Genomic DNA, 21,705 nt, shown 5'->3' with positions numbered 1-21,705 from the left:
AACTTAAGCAACTACGATGACGAAGCAACATAGGTATAACAATATGATTTTACGAATACACAACCACAAAAATAGTTGCCTTCCTGCCTACCTACCTACCCGCCCCGTCACACTTCGCCGCAGTTGTGCAATGCCAACCTCTGACCTCCAACCTCCAACCTCCAACCTCCAGGCACCAAGCACCAAGCACCAAGCTACGACACTCCCTGTTCCATCAGCCAAACCTCGACCTTACCTTACCTACCCAGATACACTTTCCCAATCTTCTAAAATTAGATACCTACTGCGCGGCTCGTATACCTACCTACCTAGAAATATAGTTTCACGCGCACAAGCGCCACGCCCCGTACAACTATAAAAAGAGAAACGCGGGAAACTTTTTAAGGTTTTCCCGCTACACATGATATCCCGGATACGCGATACGCCCTCCGGGTAAAGTGGGGCGTCCCCGGTTGCTGCTCCGGAGGGGATTCCGAGAGATGGGAATGTGTACTTACATAGCTATGTAGGGTTCTAAGCACGTATAAAGTACCTACTTTATACCTTAGAAGTGCTTATATGTCTCTTCTGATCTATCGATTTAATTCATCTTATATCAAGAAGATCCAGTTTCGAAAGATGAACCTCAAGTATAAGCACTAGAAGGCAGGCAGGCAGGCAAGCACCTGTATCTACTAGGTCAATATCTCGCAGTATTTCCATTGACACTTCGTAAGTCCGCCTTAAAAGTCGCTTTTAAGTCTCCATCAACCGATATATATATATATTCAAAATCATATTCACAATGCCTGTGTGTTGTATAGAAAGAAACCTAGGTAAACAATGGATCATGAAGCGAACCGCCAACCCATCCCAGTTGAATAGAAAACCCATTTGCGAGGGACTAGAATCTAAGTACTCCAAGAGCGTGTCAGGTATCTAAATAAGCAACCAATTTCATAACTGCTTTCCGTTCCTCATGTCCATACCCGCCACCATCCGATGACGCCTCTCTGTTCTCAAAATCGGTCCTAAGGAGTTGGTCCTAGGGTTGTGGACCTTGGCCATACAACCCCTTTCATTCCCTCATCTTGACATAATTGCTTGGGAATATGCCGTGTCTCGAGCCAATCATGCCAGTCCTGCGAGCAATGAACATTAGCGTCACTACTTTCACTAGGTATATGAAGTTGGGTAAGTATGTTACGTACCACCAGTCATTATCACTCTCCGTCTTCTTCAGCACAGTAATAACTTCACCCTTTTTGAATGCCAAATCACCCGGCTGGTCGGCTTCAAAGTTAAACAGCGCGATTGCTTCATTCTTCTTCATCATCGCCTGCTTGCTAGCGAAGTTAGGTTTTGGCGCTGCAGGTCGACCAGGACCCGGTTTCTTGTCATCGGTAGCCGGGCGATCGCGATATACATAGTCGTTATCATTGTTTTGTCGGCCTGCCACGGTACCGGATCTACCAAGCCCGCTGCTAGCTGGTTGATCATATATATCGTCCTGCCAGGTATTCGCGCGCTTTGGTGCTCCAAACTCACTTTGTCCGGTAGGCGGGGGCACAGGAACACTAGCACGTTGGTTATTCCACACCACGTCGTCATGTCGGTCGTCGTAGACAGGGACGTCGTTGTACATAGCGTCGTCGATATTGCCTTGACGCACACCCGCGAATATCCTTGAGTTCAAGACAGCCATCAACGGTGCGGCTTGCGGCGTCGGTTTGACGGAACCTGATAGGAGTTGTGCTGCTGTCCAGCGTTGGCCATATAGTTTCTCGTTCGCATCTCTACGTTCCACTATCGCAGAACCTTCTAACGACACACCAGCAAACAAGCCCTTCGTCTTGCTGTAACTAAACACACCCGCTACACCCTTCAAAGACGCAGCACCAGCAGCTTCTGCATTTCGGCCAACAGGTCCCGCTGCTATAGAGACGTTCCCGCCGAGCGTGATGGAGCCTTGTTGGGAGAATGTCTTGACAGCATGTGAATCGTTGAGAATAAAAACGAAATCGGTTATTTCGAAGCCGATCTGGCCACCAAAACCACCACCCGCGGTTATAATGGCAGAGGGCGCAGACCATGTGCCGTCAGGTAAACGAGCAACGACAAGACCGGATCCGAAACGTGCGGATCCAAGGAAACCAGCTTTGATAACAGTGAGGATCGCCAGGCCCTATGAGAAATAGTTAGTCATGCTTGCCACACGTGCAGATGGGTACAGCCAAGTCCCTAGAGAGAGGTCTCGGGACGGAACTTGGCGGAAGCTCGCCCACCTTTGCATTTGCGAGAACCGTCGGAGGAATTATCTTGTCGGGTCCGAATGCTTGACGTGGGTCAATAAACGAGGTGAGAATCTTGCCGCATTTCTTGCATTCCGCTATTTGAAAGAAAAAAAAAGCGGTTAGTTGTCAGTCAGAATCAATGACGAGTTGCGCGAGACTATGCGCATTAGTAGTACCTGGGTAGCTTGGAAAACAAGGAAAAAGAACTTACACGCCATAGACGACGGAAGAGGGTTGTTGAGACCCATCTTGAGAGAAATTGGCCGCTTTCTCTAAGCAAAGAGTAAAATGATCACCAGGTTTTTCCGAGGAAGAGATTTTAGATGTTGTTCGCGACAGGCGAAGAAGGCTTGTACTTAGCCTTGGTAGAGTACAAGAATGGATATCGGGAACTGCGGGGAGTGAGCAAGCCGAGGTGGACTTCTTTGAAGATCTGATTTAAGAAAAAAAGAGGGTTCTAAGATTCGTTCGTTATATTGTATTTTATTGTATTTTTTTTTTTTTTTACAACAACATTGAAGGTGGTTAAGTGGTATGTTCAATATCACTGATAGATTATAGTAGACGATACATGTATGCAGGTAATAAAGCAAGTGAACATTTTATTATTTACCTACTGACGGTGGAAAGCAACTGTCAGCTGAAGAAGCTCTGCTCTGCCACCTATCGGCGGGGCAAGCGGGAACAACGGCAAGCTCCAACAAGGAACACCTAAGCCTAGGCTTCCTGGCTTTCAGATGTGATCCATGAAATATGTAGCCAGCGATGAAGTCACTGGTCAGCATGAGACCCACTTCCCATAAATCGGCTGGGATAATTACCAATGATGTTGGATTTTCAAGTGGCAGTACAGCTGCCAACTTTTAGGTTAAATTACCCGTGACTTCAAGGTTCAATGTTCAAGACACAACCGTGGCGTGCCCTACACTAGCTCTGCCACCAGCCACACCTTCCTGCGTCATCTTGCACTCGTCGCCTCCTTTTCCCGTCACGGAACATTGAATTGTGTTATGCACCTACCTTAGCCTACCTACCTACCCTAGATACCAAGCATTATCTTTACGACCAAGATTGAATTTTGGATAAAATAAGACGAAAAAAAGCCGAATCAGAATACCTTTTGCAGGAAACAAAGAACGACAATCGCTTTAATACAGTATAATACACGACAACCACACCGGGGAGGGAGGAGAGGTCCCTTGAGAAATTACCCAAGTTTCGAATTCAACCATCTCCATTTATTCCCTACGTACCCGTTCCGAGGTTCTCGTTGCTCGCTATTACGTCCACTACCATCCATCCATCCCATCCATCCCATCCATCCATCCAAATATCCATCTAGTCGCTTCTAGCCAAACTTGCTGCGCCTTCATCGAACACGCAAGTAACTAATCCTGTCCCTTTTCCGCCACCACATTTTCTTATTCGGAACATCCAAAGAACCGCTCGAACCCACCCCATCGAAAAAAAAAAAAAAAAAAAAAAAAACAATACAATGTCCGAAGCCTACGAGCGCGAGCGCCAGAACAATGCGCGGCTGGAGGAACTCTCCGCCAAGGTATCCTCTTTGCGCGGCGTGACGGTAGATATATACGACAATGCGAGGGCACAAGATGTCATCGACCACACTGTACGCACCCACCTCTGCCTGCCGTGCCCTATTCCAATTCCATCATTCATTTCCTCCCCCTCCACCCCCTCCCTTTTTCCAAGACCCAGACAAGACGGGGTTTAGCCTAACCAAAAGTAACTTTCTTATGTCTTCTATCTAGTCCGACACATTCTCGTCCATGTCATCGCAGCTCAAGGGCTCCGCCGGTCGACTAGGTCGCATGGCCGCGTCGGGGAACAAAGTAGCCATCCTGAAGCTCTCTAGCATTCTCGTGGGCATCTTCATAGTGCTATACTATATCCTAAGATGGGTATTCTAGACGCCTCATCACGTACGTACGGACAACATACAGAACAACGAAAACACACAAAGCCGTCGCTCAAACTTTCGTAGAGCGAGTGGATCTCTCTCTTCCTAAACGATACGATACAGTACTTATAGACCTACCTAGCCCGTGAAACTTCAGTCGTGTGGAGGCTTCAGTGTTACACAAGACTTCGAATGCCTATCTACCTGGTGTATCAAATGTAGGGTTTCATGATACAAAGAAGAATGGATGACTGCGCTTAGTTGAACTTGCAGCAGGAAGAAGAAGAAGAAGAAAGGAGGCACGTTTACTCGAGAATAAGAACCATTGAGATGCCTCGCTTTCGGGATCGATGTCTACGTGGCACCAGGCAGTCGCTTCCATATTGAGATATGGAAGGCGAGTTTGCCCATATTCATTTGACATTGGGTTAACAAAACCCATAACATGGCACAGGCGTTATGGTTTCAGCCTTGTTTACGCAGAATAATGAATGTAACTGTAGCCTAATTTATCAATATCTACAAGAGCCAGTATCTTGTGATGTGCTGATTTTAGTTTTATATATTTACCTAATGATCAGCTACTGCAATGCACATAGCAAAGGCCTCAAAGGGCTATGCCTTCGCAACTTGGCCTTCAAGCCAAACAACCCTTCCCCCCGATTCTTGTAGAGGCTTCTTGTTTCACGGCGTATAGGTTGCATTTGCCAAGCAACTTTACTGCCAAACGTTGGAGAATAAATCTTCACTGCCAAATCCACCAATGGGTTTCGCCCCTGGCTTGTTGTTAGTATTTCCACCTGTGCTGCTAGTCCACCCACCAAATTCTTCATCAGCTGCGACTTTGGGTGTTGGTGCAAATCCTCCAGAAGCGCCCGGCATTATACTTTGGCTAGCGAAGGAGCCTCCAGTACTACCCCAAGGTCCAAAGTCATTACCGCTGGGTAAAACGGGAGACTTGATCGGGGATGGACTCTTCATAGCTGGAGCAGGCACTGGTGTCGGATCAGGGTTACCCCATGCATTGCCCCAAACATCCGAGTTATTAAATGCGGATGTGTTCAGAGACGATGCTGTGCTCGTAGTAGGTCCTGACATTGGAACTGGTTTCGGTTGAGTTGCGGAAAGATTGAATATAGAATCGGTATTTGGGGATATGGCAGGAGCCGGTTTGGGAGGAGCCGGCGCGGCAGATGGTTGAGGAGAAGGATTAGACCAATCAAAGAGATCGCCTAAAGCTGCCGAAGAGGACTGCGTCGGTTTGGAAGAGCCGGCAGCTGCGCTGAATGCACCGAAGCTATCGGACGTGCTTGTGGAAAGTTTGGCTTGATGTTGTGGAGCCGGGTGAGTGGGCTTGGGTTCAAAGAAACCACCACCACTGAGACTAGAAAACGATGAAGTTGCAGGCTGGGGAGTCGACCTGTTACTAGACATATTCGTCAAGCCTGCAAAGGCATCTTTCTGGGGGCTCTTTGGTGACGTCATATTTCCAAAGCTCAACCCAGCAAATGCATCGTTGAGTCCGCCACTAGTCGAATTCTTGGACTGGTGTCCTACGTTTGAGGTTTGCAACGAAGGAGATTGCATTCCTCCAAATCCCCCGAAGGACCCAGAAGAAGAATGTGAGTGTTGTTGAGGCGGTTGCTGGGGGCGTGGAGCTGAAGCATAGAGAGATAAGATAGATTGCTTGAGATCAGGTCTCGACTGGCCGCTCATGCCACCTGTATTGTTTGTGCTTGCTGGTCGTGGGGGGGCGGCAGGTGCTTCTCCCAGAAAGTCCAGGCCTAGGAGCGAGTCTTTAGGATTCGATGCCTTCGGAGGTGCTGGGGCAGATTTGGGAGGGACATGCGATGGACCTGGTCCGGTGGTGCTCGCTCTCGGGGGGAGATCATCGCCACCGATAAGGTCGGCTTGGGGCGGTGGAGGGACTGGGCTTCGCGATGATCCTTGGTGCCCGACGGAACTTTTTCGCATCGATTCCTTCCTGTCAATGGTTTGTTTCTCTTTCACGATGCTTAGTGGAACATCATCATCTCCATCAACATCTAAACTGGCAGGGCTTGGCATGGGCCCATCCATGACCCATCGTTTCAGCTCGTATTTGGTTCTAATGAAGTTCTCGATCTTGACTTCGGACGGGACGTGACCAGGAGCCAACTTAGATTCCCAGTACTTATTAGCGCGCGCATTTCCCCAGCTCAAAATGCTTTGTAATTGTTCGTCGGTCCACGTATCTAGATCGACGGATTTGACTCTGGAGATATGGGTGCCCATTCCTCGGTGGATTCCCGAGCAGCGGATGCAGATGAAGACACCTAAGTTCCAGCTCGCCCATCGAGGGTCTATAGAGAAGGTGAGTCATTTGAATTTGATAGACATGATCAATTGTACTCAAGAGGACGTACGCTTGTTTCGTTTACAATCGGCGCATGTCTTGTTAGCATCTAACTTCAGAAGACTTTTAATGGTCTGTTGATTTTGGGCTGCCCTTTCGGCAGCAGGGTTAGGAGGTCGTCTCGACATGATGCGACACCGATTGATGTAAAATGAGAATGGGTTGAGTTCAGGTATAAAATCCGAGATTGAAAAGTTTTTTTTGTAGTTGATGATGAATGGAGAGGTTAGAAGTAATCAAGGAGGATATGATGTTGTTCAATGTTTCGGTAAGAGGAGGTGCGTAGGTAAGGTACCTAGGTATGTATGTTGTATGTATATCGTGTCGTTACGTTTTGTGGCACCGATTGATATGGAATTAAGAAAGTCCAATCTGGGATGCTGAGAATCAGTGAAACTGTGGCTATCCTCGATTTGGCCCAAGCGTTAGGCTGTGACATACATACCTGAGCTTAGTACGTACCTCAATTACCTTTACTTGGGATGGTTGCCATTGGTTGGCATTGGTTGCCCCAACCCTTGTTCGAAAGTAGCGTCAACAAGGCAGATAATTGTGGGCCATTCGCTTTCCGAAGACGACATCAACGACCCTAGACTTCAAAGGCCTGTACTTACATATGTAGTTAAAGCTAATTCATTTTAGGTACTCATCCCTCCCGTTGATTCCAAATCATACTCTACTCTACTCCACGTCAAACTTATCATACCCTCTTCAACTACTTTAACTACAATCCCATCTACAAAAAATATATATAACTACATACTACCTACCTACTTCGTACTATCTACTTTAAAGTAGATACAGACCTAAATACATCATCTATCTCATGCGATTACCACCTTTCTCCCATTTGCTTCGTGCTTTTTACAACTACTCTAGCTTGAACTTTACTCGACTTCGTCCTTCAGTTACTCAATCACTACAGCCCAAATCAGCCACCCTTCGATCTATGCCAACTATTCCATTCATCAGCAGTCTATTCAGCTCTAGCTCCAACTCTCAGAAAAAGATGTCCTATCCAGACGAGAGAAGCCCTGATGAGTGGCGTGCCGTTCTAAGTAAAGGTGCGTGTACCATAAGCCCCCTTTCCCCTTTCCTATTTCCTATTTCCATTTCTACTAACCTACCTTTTCTATAGAACAATTCAAAGTTCTGAGAGAAAAAGGCACTGAAAGGCCATTTTCTGGAAAGTACGACCAATTTTTCTCTGACTCAGGGGTATATACATGTGCAGGCTGTGATGCCCCCCTGTACAAGGCAAACCACAAGTTCAAATCCGGCTGCGGTTGGCCGGCCTACTTTGACAATATCCCTGGAGCTGTTACAAGACATGAGGATAGCACGTTCGGCATGGCTAGAATTGAAATTTGTTGTGCTAATTGTGGTGGTCACCTTGGTCACGTCTTCAAGGGGGAGGGATACTCGACGCCCACTGATGAGAGGCACTGTGTTAACAGCGTTAGCTTAAACTTTTCCCCAGAAGACAAGCCCGTACAGAAAGAAAACGATAACAAGGCCTGAAATAAACAAAGTTAACCGGCCGAGCCTCTCGACATTCTTTTACTAGGTAGTGAATATACCAAGCAGAGAAGACATCTTAGATAAGCTCAGTTATCTGATGTCTGTGAATATCCATTATTCCAAATGCCCCTACATTAAGTAGATTTTTGAATAAATGTCTAACTTGAAGAATAATATCTCTTCATCAAAATGCACGTAGGTTCGATTTGGCTATGGCAATTTACTTTGGCTAGCATTTCATTCGATCCGCCAAATTTCTGGTGGCGTTTTGTTTTCTTCAATGGCAGGCTCTTCCTGTTTAGCTACGAGGTAGTTTGAACACGTTTAATGCCACTCCTCTTAGTAGTCACCAATCTTCAAGCTCAGCTGTTATGTTTATTTCGGCAAAATGTGTGTATCTACCAGGTACCCAGTTACGTAGTTTTGTCCGCCCTTTTCCTACAACATAGGTATCGAGGAAAGCATCGAAGAGACGCTTACTTGCCCACCTTACCAGTAGGTAGATTTCATCCCTCATCAAGCTTTATATCGAAACTTCTTCAAGGCTAGTCGTATAGTACCACTGTCAGAATCATTGCTTTTGATGTATGTAGCAAAAGGTATCTCCATGGGAAGCTACTTCTGTAAGTACTAGCCAACTCGTCCAAAAGGCTTCCGAGAAAACTGGTACCTTAGGTACCTACTCACAGATGGCTGGAAAGGCATCGTCTAATAAGAAGACAAGGATTGTAACTAGGTACGAATGGAAATATGTGTCCGGGTAAACCTACGGTTTGCATTCAGTAACCTAACAGCAACACATATAATAGCGTAGTGTACGACCATAGTATGGCCTAGTGAGTGAGCATTTAGAATGCTTCAAAGTTTGCCCTTGAGAAATTATATGTACACAATTTTCAATTCAAGCAACGCTATTAATCCAGTCATCCAAAAACCTAACCTACACAAAAGACATCCCTGATTCTCTCTCCCAAATCTCCATTATATAAAGACCGGACACCCTCGAAAAAACACAGCCAGTCTTTCTTCACCCAGTCTTTCTTCACCCAGACCTTCTTCACCCAGACCTTCTTCGGCCAGTCTTCCTCAGCCAGTCTTCATCAAAGCACCACCAGCAATCCCGTCCGACACGGTTGAAGCCTGCCTTATTAGCAGCCTTCCAATTTACATCATTCAAGCACTTACAACGTACTCACGATATAACAAACTTGTTCAAGGCATCACCACTACCACTACTACTACTATTATTACAACAACGTTTTCACGAATATAACAAACTTGCTCAAAGCAGCACTACTACTACTATTACTATTATTTCAAAATGCCTTCTTCAAGTTCATCACACACCAGTACCAACCTGGGCTCGAAAGCCAGCACCAGCAAATCAAGTGCCAACACAACAAACCCCAGCACTACAAGATCCAGTGCTAAGTCAGAAAAAACACGGGGTAAGGCTAAGGCCACCAAGATCAAGGTCGTCGGCCAATGGGCCCCAAGCAGCATGTATCCCCCACGGCCCACACAGCCCACACAGCCCATACCTTCCATACTTCCATCCATTGAAAAGGACGACTCCCCTTGCTATCGACCATTGTACAGGCGATCAATCGAGGAAGATACACCCATAAAGACGGAGTCCAGTGTGGAATCTAGCCCCGATCCTTCACGATATCCATCCCAGGATCCACCCATCAAGATGGAATCCAGCGAAGAAGTCAGTCCCGATCCTACAACATCTCCGACCCCGGATCAACGCATTCAGACGCCAACCCGGCAATCCAGCGTGGAATCCAGTCCCGATCCTACACCATGTCCGGTCCGGGGACGCAACAACAAACCCCCTGCCAGACGCTCAGGCGGTCGAAAGCACCCGCGAGTCTGGGTCACCTATATGGATGGGTGCTACGTGCGACTCCATTCCATCTACGACAGGAAGCACCGTCGCTTTATCTACAAGCACGACAGGGACGCCAAGAAGAATTTTGTGTTCGGACTACAGGGTGACAAGATCGAATACATCAAGGACGAGGACACCAAAAAGCTCATATACATGAGAGGATTCACGCATCCTGATAGATAAAGCGCACCATTACGAGTTTGTGCCGTTCTATCGAATTCGGCACATGAGATATATGTATATATATCCCTCCCTCCCTCCCTCTTAAGATGAAGAAGAAGGAAAAGCAGCACAAAACAAAAAGCACCAAAAAAAGAAAAAAAAAAGCATCACGACAACTTCAGTCAGCCCCTTGGCTCGGGATACCAGCCCACTACATACACGCATACACATATGCAAGCACAGACATACACACACAACCACATCTACCCCCCCTTCTCTACATACCATACCTACGAAGCATCAGCGATGGTTTAAGGATTTCAGACGCGCTGGCTAGCGCGCCTACACGGACACAGATGGGAACACGACAGTCACACGACATATGGCCCATCATTGGGACGGAAGGTTTACTTGTGGAGGCGTTTTTTTACAGTTGGACTTTGGAGTCAACTTGGCCAGATTTCGGAAAGGAGGAAGGAAGCGGGATGGAATATCATGGGAGGTTTATATGAAGGACGGAAGGACAGAAGGATACCCTTTGCTTTCGGCACAGGCGCAGGTTGGATGGATGGATGGATATATCAAGTGGCTATCGACATCGACATGGAGGATCTGGATTTGGGTTCATTGGGAGCGATTGGATTGGGTTGAGTTGGGATGAATTTCAGGGGACAAGTTTTTTTTCTTTCTTTTTTTTTATCTTCGGGTTTTTTTTGCGGGATAGCATTCATCAACAATCAACAGTATGCCCTCCTAACTTCTTGCCTACCATAGCGTGAAAGTATGAGTGGCGGAAATAATTGGCCCCTAGGAAATGGCTGGAAATAACTCATGTTCATGACTTAATTGGCAATCATTTACAATTGGCAATCATTTACAATTGGCAATCATTTACAATTGGAAATCATTTACAATTGGAAATCATTTATGTTGAGACATTATTTACATTTGGAAATCAATTCAAATTTGGAAATTATTTTTAATTGGGACATTATTTCTTTATTCAAGTATTATTGGATTATATGTACATATCCACCACTTCCACTTTCCATCTTATACATACCTTACACCATACATATATATAGACAATAACAACAGCTTCACCTATCCAATTAGGATACCCACCTATTGATCAATAGGACCTGGTCCATCCGCTAAGTATCGTTTTGATCGATGTAAAAAATCTTCTAAGTTTTTTTATTAGTATTATTTGATTGTTATATTCATACATGTAGGAATTGAAAGATTGAACTAACCATTGATTTTAGTGAAAAGTAGGTACCTAAGAAAATTTGTTGAAATGGTAAAAGTTAGTAGAGATTCTTTTCTTATAAGGTAAGGATGTACGTACCTGAAAAAAGTAATGTGTTGTGGTGGTGATGAAGGTGGTTATTGAAGATGGTTATTGAAGGTGGTGATTGAAGGTGGTTATTGAAGATGGTTATTGAAGGTGGTGATTGAAGGTGGTTATTGAAGGTGGTGATTGAAGATGGTGATTGAAGGTGGTTATTGAAGGTGGTGATTGAAGGTGGTTATTGAAGATGGTTATTGAAGGTGGTGATTGAAGGTGGTTATTGAAGGTGGTGATTGAAGATGGTGATTGAAGATGGTTATTGAAGGTGGTTATTGAAGATGGTGGTGAAGATGGTTATTGAAGGTGGTGTTGTGTTTTGGTGATGTGTTGTGGTGTTTTGATGAAGGTGGTGATTGAAGGTGGTTATTGAAGATGGTTATTGAAGGTGGTTATTGAAGATGGTTATTGAAGGTGGTTATTGAAGATGGTGGTGAAGATGGTTATTGAAGGTGGTTATTGAAGGTGGTTATTGAAGATGGTGGTGAAGATGGTTATTGAAGGTGGTTATTGAAGGTGGTGATTGAAGATGGTGGTGAAGATGGTTATTGAAGGTGGTTATTGAAGGTGGTGATTGAAGATGGTTATTGAAGATGGTGATGTGTTGTGGTGTTTTGATGAAGGTGGTGATTGAAGGTGGTTATTGAAGATGGTTATTGAAGATGGTTATTGAAGATGGTGATGTGTTGTGGTGTTGAAGAAAATTTTTTTGAAAAAGAGTGTGTTGTAGTGTTGAAAAAAAAAGAAAAGGTGGTGTTGGCCAAAAAATATTAAAGAAAATATAAAAGTGGATACCGGGATTGGGTTCTTCCTGGATTTATATAAGAAATGATTGCAAAATATGAAATAATTGCATATAATGCTATTATTCAGCCTAAATTATGGTGTTTGATTTACAAAATTCAAATGATTGCCATCTTTTGTTTGATCGAAATGATCAAACAATTGACACTTGTACCTACCCTAAGAAATAAGGTGGGAAGGTACTTCAAACCTTTGAAATAATGTCCTATTTTTAAATCATTTAAGGTTGTAAATTATTTACTCCACACGTACTTTCACGCTATGGTACCTAGGTAGGCAGCGTTTCGTGGCAGTCGTGACTTGTACGTATTATCAGTGCCGATGACTATTCCATACACCAACTCTACCTGACATGTTCCTGTTTTCGATGAAGGCGAGCATGGGGTAATTCATATCATTTACTATTAACGGCAAGCAAGTTGACTCAACCTACTCGACTCCAAGGATTCTCACTACCTTCCCATATCTACTACCTGGGCAGTTTACATTCCCTCGATACATTCGCTTCAGCAATAATGATACAATAGCCACTTTCAAAATATACTTCTCTCCCAGTACATTTCACTTGCGTTGCCCATTGTAACGCATCACGAAAGGCCACCTATCAACTAGACTACGTAACTTACACCTGTCTACCTAGGTACCTGATTTCGAATTCAGTCACATGCAACTCCTTCAAGGGGGGAGGCCAGTGAACGAATTAGTTTACCACCTGCAAGCTTCGTTAGGACCAGAGGCTAACATTAATGTGCCTCAGTGTCCTATCGACTCACAACTAACCTAACCTAAGCACCTGCCTGCTTACCTCCCTAGCCAAGCAACCTGGCTTTCCAAGCATAGCAGTTGATAGAGTTTCCATGCACAATCCTCGCGATGCGCTTGATCCCCATCATTTCACTCGCCACTCACTACCACTGCCAAGGCGGGACCGGCCTCGACCCCCCACGTGGTGTCTGCCCGCGAAGACTACACGTGGCAGATGGCGAGATGGCGAGATGGCGAGATGGCAGGCAGGTATAGTTAGTATCCCCCCTCCCCCCTTTCCACCTCTCTAGCTCTACCCTCACGCTCCAGTACATACACTTACATCAGGCTAGAAAACACCAACTACAGATAAAATTGAACCTTGGAAACGTTAATTGCCATGCTGCCCAGCTACTCACCTACCTACCTCCCCTACGCTAACACTCTCCCATACTTCTTCGTATCCGGGCCCTCGCACCACCAAGGTTCAACTAACATACCACCTTCCAGCGCTCACTGCGAAGGGCATGATGCTGACGGAAAGCCACTACACTCTAACGCCTCCAGCTGCTATGATTCTCAAGCTTCTCTAGAGACGCCAGACGTCACGGGTAGTGCTTATGTGACCGTACCGGTCCTCATTTTTGGCGAGGAAGAAGAAGAAGAAGAAGAGGACAACGCACGAGCACACCTTGCCATTCGGTACTCTTTTACTGTTGATGATGGGTATGTAGAACAGCTTACCTGCCTACCTAGGTACTCACCTACATAACTCGTTATCAGTCTACTCACCCACACATACCTGACCTGGGTACATTTCCGTTACAAAGCCCAATGGCTACATAGTAAGCAACCCTCCCACCAACCTCGTACACACATGACATGACATACCCAGTGGCACCAATCCCCACCCAAGAAATTTAAACAGCCACAGCCGTGCAAGACCGGGCTCGGCAGCGACCACCTCAAGCCTTCGGCGTGAAGCCATCGGTTACTTTCGCTAGGTCCTACATAACTAGTAGTATCAATATCCCCAGGTGCCCAGGTAACCTACCTAATGTACGTAGTAGGTACACACGTCAAAAGGACTGCCATGTGGTAGGTAGAGTAGGCAATAGACTTCAGCCTCGAACCTTGAGCATACTTTTTTTTTGATAGATCTGACAGATTTTGGCAACTAGTAGTCAGGGGGGACAAGTGAAGGGGGGGGGGGGTTGGCTTAACGCCAAGGAAAGCCTAGCCGAATGGCTTAATAGTAAATAAAAATATAAGAAACTATTAAGTTAGGTATCTATTTATAGTATACCTACCTAGATTGAAGTCTACCGCCAACCTAGGCTACTATTTACATAGATGTAGATATGACTCGATCAGGGGTATAGGCATTGGGGTCAACTAACTCATCTGGCTGGGTCTTTCCTGCCACGTGTATCACTCACCCCTTCACTAAAAGCTCACGACGAGTCTAAGAATGTTTATTCTTACCTTTCAAGTAAAGGGCCTGAATCCCAAGCAACCCTCTTAGCCGCCGTCTCAAGTGCCTAACTAGGGTAACTAGATAGTAGGTAGTAGGTACCTGCGAAGTAGCTATTATTCACCTAAAATCAAGCACTATACACAACTACGGTATATTTACACGACTTAAAGGATCAATGATCTGGTATATTTAGATTGTATAGAGTTATGCTAGCCACTATGTAGCCAAGAGCTTTTAAGGAACTAGTATGAGATACCTATGACATACTAGGTATTGTCGCTAACCGTCGTGAAGGTGAAGTGTGCCGTTGCACCTACCCCTTAGATCTCTCTAGGTATCCCCAAGAAATAAATGATGATGCCCATAATACTCATTCCCCAACCTCGTAACGATCATATCCGCTCACATGATTTTGACGAGACATCATAGTCGTATAATTCATACCGATGTATAAACCTACACACCTAGGTAGTTACCTAGATACGTTGGTACTATCCAATTGAAAATTGGTACCCCATCACGAGGAGTGTTCCTAACACGAGACAGACTTTCCAAATGACGAGCATAACTTCTTCGCTCTGCAGGCTTGGTGGTACTGACGCCTGCAGTAGATGGCCCTAGCTCCGAGGGGCTCTACCATTATAATCCACACCCTCCTCGGCCTCGTAATCGGCGAAGCAGTCGTAGTTGAAGTCTATCTCGTCAATACGGTCCTTGAGGACGGACACTACGTTGTCGAATGAGCAGAGCCCATGCGGGTCTGCTGGGCAACCCGGGTACGAGTCTGCCACAGGGACGACGGCATCATTTCTGGACAGATTATCAGCTTCATTTCTTCTTGACGTTGTTCAAAGAACCCAAAAAAAACAAAAAACAACAAAAAAAGTCGGAGTGATTTACATAATGAATCTCATCTGTTTAGTAGGCTGATAAGCCGGGCACTCGAGAACCTGGACAGTGAAGTGAGTTGCGAATGGTACCAACTTGCTAGACGAGAAACTGTTCTGCCTCTGGTTTCCCGCAGCACTTAGCGGTGGCCCTTTGAACAACGCCGTCAAATTGAAGGCGACAAGGGTATCGAGAACCACAACTTCGTGAGTGGCGTCAGCATAGATAGACTGATTCAGAGGGAAGTACGTGGTCGAGTTATCAAAAGTTTCATTTAGAGCTGAAGACGGCTGGGGATATTCCCCAGTAAATCGAGCAACAAATTCTTGTAGATAACCCTTTCCTTGAGCGGCGGAGACCGGTGAGCCAGGACCACACTCATAGTAAAATTCCTTGAAAAGTTAGTCAACATGTATAACTTCCGTGTTTTGTAAGGAGAACGTACAAGATCATAGAAGTATTCGTAGTTTAGAAAATCTTCTTGGGTGAAGAGAGGGCAGAAGGCGGAGTAGCCAAGCGCGACCGTTTCGTAGGAACAGAGTTGAAGCATGGATATAACGTCGCTTACGGTGAACTCAACGCCCGAGATCTAGATTGAAATTTGTTAATCAGATGCCTAGCACCAATCCCAGACATTGCCTGGAGTATCGGTATTGGCTTACTTGGGAGTTAAGACGAGCAATAGTCGTATTAAAGGCATTCTTCGCGAAACGGTTTGCCATCGCGGTCCCGATATAGCCTCGACTAGCAACGTTGGCATTGTCGCAAACATAATAGGGAGCGCCGGAATTATTCACTCCGGGAGATTCAACAAGAATCTCGATGTTCACTTGGTCCAGGTACTCTGGAACACCAAAGAAGCCGGCCGCGAAGTTCTCGGTAGTCTTCACCATTCGATCTTGCGACTCAGTTCGGAAAACCGGAATGGTACCGGCTTCGGTAAAGTTGTTTAGGAGATGGCCATACAGTTGGCGGTGCTGGATGCCGAGAAGGAACTCTTGACTCCGACCGAAGGGGGTGAGAAGCTCGCCACCAAGTTTGTACGTCCAGTCAGATAAGAAGGTTAGGTCTCCCCGAACCTCAAATCCTTTCTCGGTAGCATTCGCGATCTTGCTAGCAAACTGAGCGGGGTCTGCGTCGCTGGTAGGATACCTAGCACCATGGCGGTATAGCAAATGCACCTGGGTGACGCTGCACCCCGGCGGAGCGAGCGGGCTGGTATCTGGTAGCCCATAGTCGGCCGAGGACAAAGAATACCAAGGGGACAGGTTGCCCCAATACTTGGTGATGTCGAACTCATCCGACGTCACGCTATTGCCATGCGGCCGGGGCGCGACTAGAGGAAACTGATTTGAAGGTCCTCGGTTATGGGGATAAGTGGCAGCTGTTTGAATAGCTGCTGGCTGAACTCCAGTGGGAGTTGGCCCCGGAAATCCAACTTTAGACTCAGGCGGGAAAAGTTCAGGATCAACGGTAGCTGGTTCGGTTTGTTAGCGGTTATGAGCTTATGTATACCTAGCCTACATATACATATGGATATATATATATATATAGACTACATAGGTAAGTAGATACCTATCCTAATGAATATTTACGAAAAGAACTCGGAAATCACATACTGCCCTCTGGAGGATATACATCCGAAGTAGCTGCTCCAGCGTGAGGCAACGCCGTGATAAAAGCGGTGTCATCAGCAGCGACAGTAGTCTGAATAAGTAAGGCCGATAACAAAGCCGCAGCAGCGGGCGCGACGCTAGTAAGTTGCATCTTGTCGCCTTAGACTTTCAATGTTCTACCTAGATTAGGTAGATTACTTGAAGTCACCTTTGGCAGATCAGATCCGATAAGTCTGGCAGTCTAGCAGTCTGGCAGAAATACACCCAGCTGAAGTTCAATGTTGGAAAAGGACCTGTCTTATATCTGTGGAGATGTATGTAAGTTACATAATTGCCTGTCAACAAATAGTTACAAGATATTAGTTAACTACCAATAGTAAATAAGTACCCCAGCCTAGGTAACTAATCCTAGAGGCTAGTACCTGGTATCCTATGTAACATTGTAACTCGGGCAAATCAAAAGCAACTTCAACCTTGAAGACGGGTAAACGGTCCAATAAGAGACGCGGCTTTTATTTCCCAATTGTGCGGCACAGAACAGAACCCCCAACTCTCAGTGCGGCACAAGCTGCGTGTAACAGACAACTAGAAGTCAATTACATAGTATTATGCAAGGTACACCTAATGTAAAAGAAGAGGCAAGAATATCCATCCATCATCCATCAATTGAAATAGGAAACATGTCACCTGCGTACCTACCCAAGTAGGTTAAGATAGTAGTTAGGTACCATTTTCCTGTCTATTATCAATTATCAATCAAAGTTACTAAACCCATGCTTCTTCCTTTACCAGGTATTATGTAGGCAGGCATCTCTCTCGGCCCGACAGCTTTACTCTTTAAGCCAATACTATGTAACTAACTATCAATTGATCATAAACATCAATGATTGCTGATTAAGACGGTGACGTATGATACTACCGTGCCCTGGGTATCCTAGGTACTGTAGTTTAAGAAATATCTCGTAATAATGTCCCCGGTGTGTAATAGGCAGCCCTACGTATAACGAATACCCAGGGTACATATGGCCAGCATTGGAAAAGTGGAAAAGTGGAAAAGCTGAGCGAAAATAGATGTATCACCTGATCAGGGAACATTTGGATCGGTCAATCTTCGCCGAGTATCACCGAAATACTTCAAAATAGGAGTAGCACCGTTGACGGTTGACATACTCCGTAGGAGTGGTACATAGTTACTCTAGATAACAGTTTGAAAGCACGGCAAATAAACTTGGAAAAGCATTAACAAGGACGGCAAATACTATGTAGGCACTGTCAGTTCATTCATTAAAAGCCTCATTGAACTTATCAACTAGGTACCTACTTATACTGGCTACTTATGCTACCTGGTTGCCGCATCCGGTCATCTCTGCCATTTCTCGTGGTAGTAGCAATCAATATGCTCTTTATACCAACCAACACACAGCATAACGATTGGAGTTGCAATCGAATGCCTTCCATAGATTGCAACTCTTCGTTCCTTGCAACCATGCCCCAAATCCCTGGCCTGCCTCACAAGATTTGGTAGTTGTAATACTTCTGGTTGTTCTTTGAGCTGTTATCCGCCCACTGCATCCGTCTGTCTGCTCGCTCTGCCTTCTTAAGACTTCGCCTCTCTGCTCGAAGAACTTCATCTCTCTTTTGATCCGACACGCCCACCATGCCAAGTCCGCCATTTGCGCGGTTGGTCACAGCACCATTTCGTCCACGGGGTATCCGAGCAATACCATCATCCAACGTGCCCGCCTCAATGGCAGACCTCTTCGCACGTTCGGTAAGCGAAGGATAAGGGAGGAGGTTCTGACGATAATATCTTGCTAAAGATCGGTGACCAACAGCACGGCCTGAGGGAAGATGTAGCTCAGTATCGTCGTAGAAGATGGCGCGGTGCTTGTGCGCATGGGAATGCCATCCATCCATCTGGTGGTGGTGTCGAGGGTCATAAGAAGAGTGGTGAGGATGCTTATTTAGTCGATCAAATTGCTGAAGGTGGTGGTCAACTGGGATAGAACCTAGGTCTTCTGATTTGCAAGACGACGTGGAACTATCAGTCTCCCAGCCCTCATCATCCTCCGCCACTTCATCTCCATCCTCGCCCATAGCCTTGGCTGATCGTCTGGCTCCAAGCTTAGCTCCCCCGTTCTGTTTACCATCAACAGACTCATCTTCGGACTCTTCACCGTCTGAGTATGTGCTTCTAAAGTCGTAGTATTCACCAATCTCGACCTGCTCATCTATCGTAGTATAAGGGATCTTGCAATGGCCTTTGTCGCGCATATGTGTTTGTACAGCAAGGGCTGTGCCCTTGAGTTTGCCACAGTACAAGCACTCGTGGAATTCTTGGATTCGCTGCTGCATAGCACCCATGAGACCTTCTACATCGACAAGGTATGGCTTCTCTGGAATAAACATGCTGTGAATACGTTCCATATGAACAATATTCAAGGGAACGGTAGGCGAATCATAATTGCAGAATAAGCATGACTTGAGGGTGAGTTTTGGCACAGGTGTCGATGCATCAGAAGTAACTTCACTAGGCTCTTCTGATACATGATGTTCTCTCTTATGCTGTGCTTCGGCAGAAGGATGAGGATTTGTTGGCCGCTTAACAGGAGAAGGGCGTTCAGTTAGGTTGGTCTTCTGAAGACCTTCGACCACCTCATTGAACTCCTCCTCGGCATCAGAATCCACTGCATCCTGGGCGGAAACAGGATCGCCTAGAGAAAAGGTAGAGCTCATCATTGAACTAGCATCGTCTGAACTGGGTACTTGGCGTTGTAAAGCCGCCTCCCTTGCCTTGTGCTTCTGACTTGAGATGTGATTTTGGAAAGAGTTCTCACTATAATACGTTCGTTGACAGACTTCGCATGCTTGTTGGAAGCCAGCACGGTTTGCTTCGGCAGTAGTTGCAGCGCGGGCCTGGAAGACCTTCTCGGTGAAGACCTCGGACGAGATGGGAGGTAACGACGCAACACGGCGTTTGAGGTTATAGCGACTAAAATGTGGTTAATATTATATACTTGTAATAAAAAGGTAAATGCGAAGATGATGAAGGCATAGGAAAATAATATCAAAGGGGGGACTTACTGCCAATCACTCTTCATGTGAACTTTTTGTGTGTCAGCGAGACGGAAAGCCACTTGACATGTGTTGCAAGTGTATTGATGCGATGGTGCAGAGTCCTGTTTAGGGGACAGAGCGGCGCCTGAGGGCCGACTGCTTGCAACGGTAGCCATGTGTAGACGAGATAACTTGGTGAGTCGCTATAAGTGAAGAGATTTGTGAATCGAGATTTATAAATCGTAGACGATTTGCTATCAAAGCCGGTCGGCAAAAGGTTTTGCGCCTTGCTCTGTCTTGTTCTGTTTTGCTCCCTCCTACTTGTTGATTGATGACTAGAGGACTTGAGAACGGAAGCTCCGGGTTGGCAGGACTTCTTATACCCCAATCCTACCAATATATAGTAGGTTCTCAGGTCAAGACGGCGCAAAGGTTGAAGGAAAGTTCGGAATTAGGAACTGAAAATTAAGAAGAGAAGGGAGGGGGAGGGGTTGATATGAGGCTTTATCTGAATAAAATCAGATTACACTAGTTAGTGGTAGTTGAAGCTTGTGACGGATGCGAGATTAAGGGCCAAAGTTGTGCTTGTACTGTACTGTTTAATACAGTGATTGTACATACACTACTGTGGTAGGTATTGAGGGTAAGGTCGGTGAATAGTGAGGTGAGTGAAGGTGAAGTGAGGTTGGAAGAAGGAATGATGGGTTATGGGTTTTGTCGCGAAACTGAATTAATCAGATTCGATGCCAAAGTATCAACCAAAGTTAAAAAGGTTAATAAAAGAATTAATCCAATAATCGTCAAAATTCTGCTAGGGTCTAAAGTGGCGTTGGTGGGGCTATTTTTCTTTGGTTGGTGATTGCCGTAAAATAAAAAAAGAGAGAAAAGAAAAAAAAAAGAAATTTGGAGATCCAGCACTCACTCATACGTCAGTTTCAACTACATACCTAGTACTACACTGAAATAACTATGGACATACTAAGTATGCCCTAAGTATCTGGCTACTTCTAAACCCCATATCTACCTAGTACCGACATAGATGCACGTAAGGATGTACATACCTAGTACCTACCTACTAGGTACCTGCTTACATATATCATTGATGCATCTTAGCATTAAAGTTTACCTAGTAATAAACCATAGGCACTTTCAGACAAAACAATTCAAGGTTGAACTTAACCCTCAAACACCAAGATCCATCAATGATTGCATTTATGTAAGGAACTACATGTACGTAGTACCTAGGTATGGAGGGTACATGTAGGTACGTAATACATACACAGTACATAGGAGTCACTTGAGGTTTGAGAACACATGAGACATAGAAGCCTCAATGTTGAAGTTTAAATGTAATAACAATGGGCTTACAAATGAGTCACATCGATGAGGGAAATGTGGGAATACATGACTACCCTAGGTTAGGTAGTAGGTATATGTACTAGGTAGGTAAATAGGCTGTACATGATAGGGCAACTGCAACATTGAATTTGAACATTGAACGTCACAATACATACATATGTACCTATGTATAGTACCTAGTAGTACCTACTACATAGGTACCTAGTCTAGGTAAACTGCCCAAGTGCCCAGTGTGGAGTA

General features: G+C 45.4%; 8 protein-coding genes across 8 annotated transcripts; 4 read left to right on the top strand and 4 right to left on the bottom strand.

Annotated features, from left to right (window-relative positions):
• Positions 1 to 677: 677 nt before the first annotated feature.
• On the bottom strand, positions 678 to 2,720 carry GGS25DRAFT_488011 (DUF500-domain-containing protein). The gene is made up of 4 exons (XM_049260774.1): positions 2,485 to 2,720; positions 2,265 to 2,368; positions 1,191 to 2,164; positions 678 to 1,121 (listed from the first exon to the last, which is right to left on the bottom strand). Exons 1-4 carry the CDS (start codon positions 2,519 to 2,521, stop codon positions 1,058 to 1,060), a joined length of 1,179 nt encoding a protein of 392 aa, XP_049118192.1. The 5' UTR covers positions 2,522 to 2,720; the 3' UTR covers positions 678 to 1,057.
• A 1,018-nt stretch (positions 2,721 to 3,738) lies between these two features.
• On the top strand, positions 3,739 to 4,720 carry GGS25DRAFT_488009 (uncharacterized protein). Its single transcript, XM_049260773.1, has 2 exons — positions 3,739 to 3,903; positions 4,046 to 4,720. The coding sequence occupies exons 1-2, from the start codon at positions 3,769 to 3,771 to the stop codon at positions 4,202 to 4,204; spliced, it is 294 nt and encodes a 97-aa protein (XP_049118191.1). The 5' UTR covers positions 3,739 to 3,768; the 3' UTR covers positions 4,205 to 4,720.
• A 53-nt stretch (positions 4,721 to 4,773) lies between these two features.
• On the bottom strand, positions 4,774 to 6,951 carry GGS25DRAFT_252611 (ArfGap-domain-containing protein). The gene is made up of 2 exons (XM_049257200.1): positions 6,600 to 6,951; positions 4,774 to 6,536 (listed from the first exon to the last, which is right to left on the bottom strand). The coding sequence occupies exons 1-2, from the start codon at positions 6,715 to 6,717 to the stop codon at positions 4,912 to 4,914; spliced, it is 1,743 nt and encodes a 580-aa protein (XP_049118190.1). The 5' UTR covers positions 6,718 to 6,951; the 3' UTR covers positions 4,774 to 4,911.
• Positions 6,952 to 7,179: 228 nt separating this feature from the next.
• GGS25DRAFT_488005 (SelR-domain-containing protein) lies at positions 7,180 to 8,227 on the top strand. Its single transcript, XM_049260772.1, has 2 exons — positions 7,180 to 7,653; positions 7,728 to 8,227. The coding sequence occupies exons 1-2, from the start codon at positions 7,416 to 7,418 to the stop codon at positions 8,108 to 8,110; spliced, it is 621 nt and encodes a 206-aa protein (XP_049118189.1). The 5' UTR covers positions 7,180 to 7,415; the 3' UTR covers positions 8,111 to 8,227.
• Positions 8,228 to 9,431: 1,204 nt separating this feature from the next.
• On the top strand, positions 9,432 to 10,190 carry GGS25DRAFT_521022 (uncharacterized protein; the record flags this gene model as incomplete). The annotated part of the gene is made up of 1 exon (XM_049263980.1): positions 9,432 to 10,190. One exon carries the CDS (start codon positions 9,432 to 9,434, stop codon positions 10,188 to 10,190), a length of 759 nt encoding a protein of 252 aa, XP_049118188.1.
• A 3,188-nt stretch (positions 10,191 to 13,378) lies between these two features.
• Positions 13,379 to 13,979, top strand: GGS25DRAFT_252275 (uncharacterized protein). Its single transcript, XM_049257199.1, has one exon. The coding sequence runs from the start codon at positions 13,469 to 13,471 to the stop codon at positions 13,838 to 13,840; it is 372 nt and encodes a 123-aa protein (XP_049118187.1). The 5' UTR covers positions 13,379 to 13,468; the 3' UTR covers positions 13,841 to 13,979.
• Positions 13,980 to 14,709: 730 nt separating this feature from the next.
• On the bottom strand, positions 14,710 to 17,385 carry GGS25DRAFT_488001 (phosphoglycerate mutase-like protein). The gene is made up of 5 exons (XM_049260771.1): positions 17,053 to 17,385; positions 16,096 to 16,910; positions 15,879 to 16,022; positions 15,446 to 15,825; positions 14,710 to 15,355 (listed from the first exon to the last, which is right to left on the bottom strand). Exons 1-5 carry the CDS (start codon positions 17,198 to 17,200, stop codon positions 15,163 to 15,165), a joined length of 1,680 nt encoding a protein of 559 aa, XP_049118186.1. The 5' UTR covers positions 17,201 to 17,385; the 3' UTR covers positions 14,710 to 15,162.
• Positions 17,386 to 18,311: 926 nt separating this feature from the next.
• GGS25DRAFT_487997 (C2H2 type zinc-finger-domain-containing protein) lies at positions 18,312 to 21,015 on the bottom strand. Its single transcript, XM_049260770.1, has 2 exons — positions 20,134 to 21,015; positions 18,312 to 20,041 (listed from the first exon to the last, which is right to left on the bottom strand). The coding sequence occupies exons 1-2, from the start codon at positions 20,280 to 20,282 to the stop codon at positions 18,559 to 18,561; spliced, it is 1,632 nt and encodes a 543-aa protein (XP_049118185.1). The 5' UTR covers positions 20,283 to 21,015; the 3' UTR covers positions 18,312 to 18,558.
• Between the last annotated feature and the right edge of the window lie 690 nt (positions 21,016 to 21,705).

This window comes from Hypoxylon fragiforme (assembly GCF_022984875.1).
Source record: "Hypoxylon fragiforme strain CBS 206.31 chromosome Unknown GGS25scaffold_4, whole genome shotgun sequence".
NCBI classification, from domain to species: Eukaryota; Fungi; Ascomycota; class Sordariomycetes; order Xylariales; family Hypoxylaceae; genus Hypoxylon; species Hypoxylon fragiforme.
The sequence above is the reverse complement of the archived record's forward strand: the minus strand, read 5'-3'. Positions and strand labels throughout refer to the sequence as shown.

What these genes read in the sequence shown, in the direction of transcription:
- GGS25DRAFT_488011 (XM_049260774.1), bottom strand. Translation starts at nt 2,521, where the DNA reads ATGGGTCTCAACAACCCTCTTCCGTCGTCTATGGCGT. An exon ending in CGGTTCTCGCAAATGCAAAG is followed by an intron (nt 2,165 to 2,264) that starts GTGGGCGAGCTT and finishes TATTTCTCATAG; the next exon opens with GGCCTGGCGATCCTCACTGT. An exon ending in GAGAGTGATAATGACTGGTG is followed by an intron (nt 1,122 to 1,190) that starts GTACGTAACATA and finishes CATTGCTCGCAG; the next exon opens with GACTGGCATGATTGGCTCGA.
- GGS25DRAFT_488005 (XM_049260772.1), top strand. Translation starts at nt 7,416, where the DNA reads ATGCGATTACCACCTTTCTCCCATTTGCTTCGTGCTTTTTACAACTAC. An exon ending in GCGTGCCGTTCTAAGTAAAG is followed by an intron (nt 7,654 to 7,727) that starts GTGCGTGTACCA and finishes CCTTTTCTATAG; the next exon opens with AACAATTCAAAGTTCTGAGA.
- GGS25DRAFT_252275 (XM_049257199.1), top strand. Translation starts at nt 13,469, where the DNA reads ATGCTGCCCAGCTACTCACCTACCTACCTCCCCTACGCTAACACTCTC.
- GGS25DRAFT_488009 (XM_049260773.1), top strand. Translation starts at nt 3,769, where the DNA reads ATGTCCGAAGCCTACGAGCGCGAGCGCCAGAACAATGCGCGGCTGGAG. An exon ending in AAGATGTCATCGACCACACT is followed by an intron (nt 3,904 to 4,045) that starts GTACGCACCCAC and finishes TCTTCTATCTAG; the next exon opens with TCCGACACATTCTCGTCCAT.
- GGS25DRAFT_488001 (XM_049260771.1), bottom strand. Translation starts at nt 17,200, where the DNA reads ATGCAACTTACTAGCGTCGCGCCCGCTGCTGCGGCTTTGTTATCGGCC. An exon ending in TTGCTCGTCTTAACTCCCAA is followed by an intron (nt 16,023 to 16,095) that starts GTAAGCCAATAC and finishes ATTTCAATCTAG; the next exon opens with ATCTCGGGCGTTGAGTTCAC. An exon ending in ACGAATACTTCTATGATCTT is followed by an intron (nt 15,826 to 15,878) that starts GTACGTTCTCCT and finishes TAACTTTTCAAG; the next exon opens with GAATTTTACTATGAGTGTGG.
- GGS25DRAFT_252611 (XM_049257200.1), bottom strand. Translation starts at nt 6,717, where the DNA reads ATGTCGAGACGACCTCCTAACCCTGCTGCCGAAAGGGCAGCCCAAAAT. An exon ending in CGATTGTAAACGAAACAAGC is followed by an intron (nt 6,537 to 6,599) that starts GTACGTCCTCTT and finishes CCTTCTCTATAG; the next exon opens with ACCCTCGATGGGCGAGCTGG.
- GGS25DRAFT_487997 (XM_049260770.1), bottom strand. Translation starts at nt 20,282, where the DNA reads ATGGCTACCGTTGCAAGCAGTCGGCCCTCAGGCGCCGCTCTGTCCCCT. An exon ending in CACATGAAGAGTGATTGGCA is followed by an intron (nt 20,042 to 20,133) that starts GTAAGTCCCCCC and finishes ACCACATTTTAG; the next exon opens with TCGCTATAACCTCAAACGCC.